The sequence below is a fragment of the Centroberyx gerrardi genome, chromosome 8, assembly GCF_048128805.1.
Source record: "Centroberyx gerrardi isolate f3 chromosome 8, fCenGer3.hap1.cur.20231027, whole genome shotgun sequence".
NCBI classification, from domain to species: domain Eukaryota; kingdom Metazoa; phylum Chordata; class Actinopteri; order Beryciformes; family Berycidae; genus Centroberyx; species Centroberyx gerrardi.
In genome coordinates this window covers 9400439-9407870 of record NC_136004.1, presented here as the reverse complement: position 1 = coordinate 9407870, position 7432 = coordinate 9400439, and the positions used below count along the sequence as shown (strand labels likewise).

The following is a 7432-nucleotide window of genomic DNA, read 5'->3' as shown; positions in this document are numbered from 1 at the left end:
TCCCTGCCCCTCTTTTTGTCCGTGCTCTTTACCACCCATTTGCCCCCCATTGGTTTCTTTTAACGCACTTGCATAATGAGGCGCCCCAAGAGCGCCGACCCCATCCATTCAAATTCAGCTACTTAGTTAATGACTCTAATTACACTATATTTGGATCATCACCAACGACCTTATTTGCAAAATGTATAGCACAGAAATATTCGAACACAACATGGATAGTAACATTTTATACGCAGGTACTCAGCTTTTCAAATAGCGCACATTCCCATTCATCCCGTTTTAAACCTTTTTAAACAATGCCATTAAGCTTAGCCTATGGTGGAAAACAATGAGGCCAGATGCAGGGTCACATGCAGGCCGCTGATGGCCCTAATAAGGCTGCGTGGCCCCTGTGGCTTAAAACAAGCATTTACAAAAGTAACGCACATGCAATTCAACACAGACAGGATTATTTATTCATTTATTTTTCCAGTATTGATTCACAATATAACAATGATCCTGTACTCAGCAAACAATAAAATGCAGACATTTTGGGGGGAAATAACTTTTACAAGGAAAACAACTAGAGTGGATCTAATAGCTTAATATTTAAATAACATGATTCCTGAAGAGCTGATTTGAAATAAATAGACATTTGAATAAAAAGCACTTTTAGGTTATTTCAGGGGGTTTATAATTATGTGCATCCAAAGGAAAAACATTTTTTCTATACAAACATACAAAGCTAAAATGTATATGGTTTGAATTTTGATTTAAATTCAATTTCCTTCATCTTTAAGTGAATAAACAGAAGTAGGAGTAATAAATACATTCAGTGTGTTAAGGACTATCTGTGAAAGTGACCAGGTGGCAAAATGTGTGCAGTGTACCATAGGAGAGTAAGCTATTAATCATACTCCTCTGTTGACTTTGCACACTTAATCACAAAGGTTATTCACATAGTAAGTCTTCAGCGCTCTCCTTGAGCGTTTGAGCAAAATATTTCTCCTGTTGTGACCGCAGGGCAGAGCCTGTGTTGCTGCCGCTGTGCGTCAGAGCAGGTTGACCCCGTGTTTCAGCAGTCTGTGTCGGGCCTTGCTGGGCAGGGAGAAAGCGCTGTCCTGGTGGTTCGGGATGCCCGAGTTCCTCACCGTCCCGCCTTGCTGCAGGAAGTACGTCTCCTGGGCCACGCTGCGGGTCGCGTACACGGCGGCACCGGCGCTCCTGAGGTCAGAATGTCACACGCATTTACAGTTTAGCCATTTAGCTGCTGCTCTTATCTAGAGTGACTTGTAGAATGAGCTTAAATTCCCAGACTGCCAACGTTACAAGCGACCAATAGTAAAGAGCACAAGGGCCAAAGTCACAACACAAAGTAACAAACGTCCATGTGTTCCTAAACTGATTACATACGGCAGAGAAGTGCTAGGTAAAGTATGGAGAGCCAGAGTAGAAGTGTTTTCTTTTTTAAATAAGACGAGAGTGTGATCAGTGCAAGTAGAGGAAGAACACTTGGGAATGCTGGGATGTGACTTCAACATACAGTAATCATATGAACTGACACACACAGCACAGGGTCAACGGCACGAACGCCCCCAACCCCCGACTTCTACTTGAGGGGCTATGAAAGGCCAGAGACCCCACCCCCCTCCCTCCCTCCCTCCACCCCCGCCCCACCACCACCACCTCACTGCCATACTGACCTGATAATAGCCTCCTGCAGAGTTTCAGTATCACAGAAATGCGAGTGAAGGAGCGATGTGGCTCGCACAAAGGATCGCTCCTGGGCTCCCCCCAGTCGGGCAGACAGGTTGGCTGCAGGGACACACAATGACAAGAGAGTCAACACCAGCGCCACGTTAACCTGGACAAGCGCGCCTGCCGCACAAAGGAGCGGTGATCACAGTGCTGCTAATTACCCGCTAGCTCATGCAAAGACAAATACAAGCTTATCAAAAACAGCTTAATCACACAGAGCTTATACTCACTCTAGAGGAAAAGTGAACATTGGGAAACTGAAAGAGACAGAATTCCAGAGATATCAGAAAAAAGAAGAAGATGCAGAGAAGAGTGACACAAAGACAAAAATACAAGGAGAATCAAAGAGTGAATGAAGAGCGATATCTGAGAGTATTAGGGGAGTGTGTGTGTGTGTGTGGGGGGGGGGGGGGCAGCTCACTTGTCAGTGTGTTTTGAATACAGTCAAAATGGGCAAAGATGTAGGGTCCTTGAGGGCCCGGGGCCCCTGGAGTGACGGTCCTCAGGTGGGCCTCCAGTCCATTCAGCGATGCCAGGCTGCTGTGATACTGGATGCAAACCACAAAGGCAGAGCTGATTGGCTGACAAAACCATACATTACCATCACAATGCCAAAAAATTACTGCACTCTTGTACTTTTAAATTGGGAGGACTGACTTGAATTTATGCCTGAATGCTTAATGCTTGTTATGTTTTTGCATCCTATGCCTTTTGAGTCAAAGTTGAGTGAAAGTTGGGGGGTTGTAGAGCTACACATTGAATTGGTTGGCATTAGTTATCATGATGCTTGTTTTTGTAGTTCATGTGCATTGTAAGAATTGACTTGCCACTGGGTTTCCCTCTAGACTATGTGACATACCACTTAAATATTTTGGGTGTCATACTTTGCCGTTTACGCAAGCATTATCAAGACTATCCGACCAGTTTCAAAACTTTTCAAGACCACGTATTTTAAAGTTTCATGCCATTCCACAAACTTCCAAGATGACACTGCAACACAGACCAATGAAATCACTTTGCAGTTATTAGAGGAGCATTCTTATTTTCTCACCACTTCCTCCATGGCTGCCGTGTCGCTCTGGAAGTGAGGCTCCACCAGTAAGGCCAGCACCAAGCCTTTCACCCGGTGCTGGTACAGTGTCATGGGGATTAGGGGATTCTCTGCTGGGAGATCTCCCATCTCAGCCTGCTGGCCTCCTACACTCCCACTGCCGCCTCCTGCCACCGTCTTATCGCCAGGCTTCTTTCCGCCTGCTGCGGGACCATCTCCCCCCCGTCCGCCGAGATGAGACATTTCCTCAAGCACGGAGCCGTCTCCTTCGGTCTGTATCTGGCTGCTTCCGCCACCGTTGCTATGAAAACTGTGATAAAATGACTCCTCCAGTGATTCATACTCGACTTCACGGGAGATTTTTCCATTCGGGAAAGGAGACCCGAGGGACTGCGGCGGGGGGCTGAGCGGACCGGCGGCACTCTGTGACGGACTCGGGCTAAACACCGAGTCATCCGATACTGACAAGAGAGGGCTGCGGGACACCTTCTGGGGTGTAAAGGGAGACTGGGAGGAATCGGGCTCACATGGCTCTGAATCAGTGGAGGGCGTGTCAGATAACGTCCTCGACAGACGGGTCTTCTTTGGGAAACGGTCTTTGTTGGGGGTTGAATGGGTCCTGGAGGGAGGAAAAAGTGAAAGTATAAGACGCTCAGACTTTTCTAGAGATGTTACAGAAGCTTCCCGTTTAGGCATAAGAGCCGGAGACAAATTCTAGGGAACTGGCCGTGACAACTTGCTGTGTCAGGACCTGGTTACATTTGAGCAAAACTTCCATGTTGGTACATGTGAGGGAAAAAAAAGGCATTTGAGGGAATCTGTCAGCAGCTGTAGAAGGAGCAGGCTTTGTAAAAAAATAAATGACCACCCCAACAAAACAGAAGATGGCTTTAATTTCACTTCTGTCAACTTGGAGAGCAGACGATGGTTTTGGGACAGAACCTTTTCGGAAAATGTTAATTCAGCAATGTTACGTCGTCCATGTGTGAAAGCTAGTGACTTAACCATATGTGAGAAATGTCTTGCTCTTCCCTCCTGTCCCTTAAAGACGGCACTGAGTCTGGGCTACCTGATTCCTCTGTCGACAGGAGAGGACTGCAGGTACTGAAGTTCAGACGAGGTCAGGAACACCGTGGTGGAGCTCACAGCGCTGCCTGAAGAGCCGGGGGAGCTCAGTCCGTTGGGCTTCTGGTCCTGAAGCAACATTTAAACACTTTAAACTTTAAACACTGGCAGCAACATTTTAATAAATGTCTTTGTAGAAGTTAAATGTCTTTCTAGTAACGTGACTTCATCAAAATAGCTGAGATGTGGGGAAACACTTATGTTGTCTAAATCAGTGGTTCCCAAAAATGGGGTCCGAGGCCCTACAGGGGTCCTTGAAAGGGTAGTGGGCGGTCCTCAGCAAAATGAAATTGAAATAAAATGCATGTCACACCTTGTTGTATGTTTCAGTCTCATGCACCATGACCTTCACTGTGAGATCTGGGGGCATCTGTGTGCTGACAACTCTGTGGGAGACAGAAAAGTCTTGGTTTCAGAACAAGCTGTTTAAAAAAAACATTCTTCTGAGGGGCGCAAAGTGTCGAAATGCCAGCTTACCTTCCTCTGAAGAGAATACAGCCGGCTAGCACTAGAGGGCAGCGCTGGCAGGCCTGAAGAATGAGGGCAGCTTTAAGGAGGAGAAGTGGGTCAATCTGAGGATAAGAAGGAAATTTGTCATAAGCTAGAAGTAAACAGACTGAAAATCAATTAATACAGTATGTCTATCAGTACTATAGGCACACTGAGACACTGGTGTGCATGCCTACAAATATGTTTTTCAGTTGTCATTTTATCAATATGAAGCCCACTACCAGTATAATGTGACATGGGAGGGCATGTCTAGGAATGTGTTTTCCAAAAGCTACGTAATTAAAAAAACAAACACCACCATTATAATTTCATCAGCAAGTGACAGATTTACCAGCAATATCCAAAAATATACAATACACATACAGGAATTTGTCTTACACAATACATACTGACACAGTCATAACCTGTCTGAAAACATATTTGTGCAGCAGCACTATTAGGAGATCTACTACTAATCAAATACATAACTCTGACAGTATTTCTTACGTACATTAGTTGAGTCAATGGTCCTGAGGCAGCTGAAGACATGATGCAGCTCTGTGGATCCTGCTTGCAGGTGTGAGAGGTACTGGGCCCATCGCACGGCCAGAGCCTCCCGACTGTTCAGCTACGGTGGAAGACAAAGTTCACAGTAAATTATGCGAAGACACACATTTCTGACTTTCAAATGTGTCATAAAAATACATGATTCAGATTGTCATTCTATCCCAAACACCGTAATAAACAACTTGGGGGAGATTACTGTTTACAGTCCCAGGAATGGTTTTTGGTTCCTGTCCCTACAGTCAGACTTGAATTAAGCAAAAGTGGCTTCATGTATTCTGCTTCCTCTTCATGGAACTCAATACAAAAGGATTTAAAGCTCAAAGAGAGGATTTCTCCTGGTGAGTTTAAACTGCTTTGGCCTATGCACCTGCTGGTTTGACTATTGCCTTTTAGAGCGCTTTAAAAGAAAATCTTACTTTGTTCTCTTTTCTATGCGATTTTGACTGTATTTTGACTTTGTATGTTGCTGGTCTGCAACTTATATGTTTGTCTTGATGCTGCCTTGTTGGCCCGGTTTCCCCTGAAAAAGAGATTCTTCATCCCAGTGGGACAAACATGGAAGGCTAAATGAAAACAAGACTACTGCAGGATTGCTTTGACACTGAAGACGGCACCTGGTAGCTCTGGCGGACAGAGCCATTGTAGAAACAAAAGAGGTTGATGAGCTGGTCCAGGAGGTCGCACACACTGACGGTGGGAACATCCACTGAGCAGCCCAGAGCCTGGGAGACACAAAACACACATCACCAACTATTAAAGACTGGTTCAGGATGAAGCAATGTCAGAAACAGCTTGAAAACTTGTTGCTGGTCCACCTGTGGGCTCACTCACCCAAAAGAAGTCATCTTTCATGTGGATGGCAAACTTGCTGCGGCGCAGCCTGAGTATTCGTACAGGCGCGGAGGAGAGCTCAGAGACACAGCGGCCCACTCCAGCAAGCTGGCCACAGAGCAGCTCCTGCTTATCTACAGGGGTCTGCAGGAGACACATGGCCTGGTTACAGCAATAATGATCAGCTTCATTTCTGCAGCGCCTTTCCAAACTGAGTCACAGGGTTCAAATCTGCCTTACGAACAATAAAACAACTATAAATAAAAGCCAGGAAATAGGTAAAAGCAAATTAAGTGGCTGTCTGGAAAAGTGTGTTTTGATAAGTGGCTTAAAATAAGACACCAAATAAACACACAAGCATTATGTAATCATTATTTTACACAACACACTTAAACTCACAAGCCAATCAAACGTCACTAATGTGAAAGCCAAGGCTTGGTACCTCTTCAGGGTAGAAGTAGCAGATGCCCTCCCTGGTGGGGTCTCCCTCTCCCCTCACCTTGGATCCATCATACAGGAAGAAATAATTACACCTGGCAAATACACAAAGCAGTTTTCTCTCAATTATGCATGTTATGGTTAAAACAGCAAACATAATTGTTATCATATCATGCAGAGCTGTGCATTTGCTTTCAGTGTTACAATAATGTCTAGACTATAGGATATTTAGTGTATTGTGCCAACAGTTAATTCATATCCTTGCCTGGGATTAGTTCCTGTTCAACAATATTCATATTATTTAAGAGTTTGTTGTTGTTTTCATGTTGCAGTTCTGAAATGTAACAGAAAAACCTGCAGCCAGCATGCATCTGGAGACAGGAGGCTGGACATGGCAGCACATTTATTGTCATGTTGAACGGATTAGAATAGTTAGGCTGACTGCAAAGCTGCAAGCAGCTACAGAAACCAGAGAGAACAGCACGGAGCAGCTGTTTTACTTTACTGAACTGTAAATTGTTTAATATTAATATTAATTTGTTTCCAGACTAAAACTAGAAGCAGATGAAGGACTGGGTCTCAGCTGATCTCACCTTCTTGAGTCTGGCATCATGATCTCGGCCATCGCTGACAATCCAGGTTTCCTTCTGAAGGACTATGTTCCTCAGTCATTAGTTATTTCTTATCCATGTCTTTCCAACCATCTGGATGAAGACGCAGTCTCGGAAAGTAGCATTCAAGCTTGCGGTTGCAAATCCGAGTCAGATCTTACAACTTCTCCCAGACGGCCAGCTAACTCTCAGGAGTTGTGTACAATTTACAACTCGAATAAGTTATTACACTGTAACAGCAATGGGTAATACTTCAATCAATATGTATTCTCTTCGACGACATATCCTTAATAATCTTAATATTTTAAATAAAGCATGTAAATCATACTGAATCAAACTATGACAGAGCGAATGTTTCTTGAGGAATGCAAATCACAAGCAGGAGTCATGTGAAAGTATGGCAAGCACGTAGGGTCAAAAGAGTGCGCCGTACTCGATTGTCTTTTACCAGCTCATTGTTCATAAAACAGCTCCCCAGGGCTTCCCAGGGCTCCCCAGGGCTCCCGGGCCCCAGTAGCCTAATTTAGGAATAGTTGGATGTTACTAGTGTTCATGAATATGAAATGTAACTCCTTACTGTTAT

The 7432-nt window shown here is 44.6% G+C and overlaps 1 protein-coding gene across 3 annotated transcripts; it reads right to left on the bottom strand.

Annotated features, from left to right (window-relative positions):
• Nucleotides 1-474: 474 nt before the first annotated feature.
• Nucleotides 475-7264, bottom strand: hps4 (HPS4 biogenesis of lysosomal organelles complex 3 subunit 2). 3 transcript variants are annotated; one of them, XM_071909518.2, is made up of 12 exons: nt 6832-7264; nt 6243-6333; nt 5801-5944; nt 5584-5691; nt 4914-5030; nt 4391-4485; nt 4227-4299; nt 3858-3982; nt 2789-3407; nt 2159-2285; nt 1683-1794; nt 475-1203 (listed from the first exon to the last, which is right to left on the bottom strand). In XM_071909518.2, the coding sequence occupies exons 1-12, from the start codon at nt 6861-6863 to the stop codon at nt 1032-1034; spliced, it is 1815 nt and encodes a 604-aa protein (XP_071765619.2). In that variant the 5' UTR covers nt 6864-7264; the 3' UTR covers nt 475-1031. The 3 variants fall into 3 exon arrangements, with proteins under 3 accessions (XP_071765619.2, XP_071765618.2, XP_071765621.2); XM_071909517.2 differs by lacking the exon at nt 6832-7264 and having other exon boundaries at nt 6243-6428; XM_071909520.2 differs by lacking the exons at nt 2159-2285; nt 6832-7264 and having other exon boundaries at nt 6243-6428.
• Between the last annotated feature and the right edge of the window lie 168 nt (nt 7265-7432).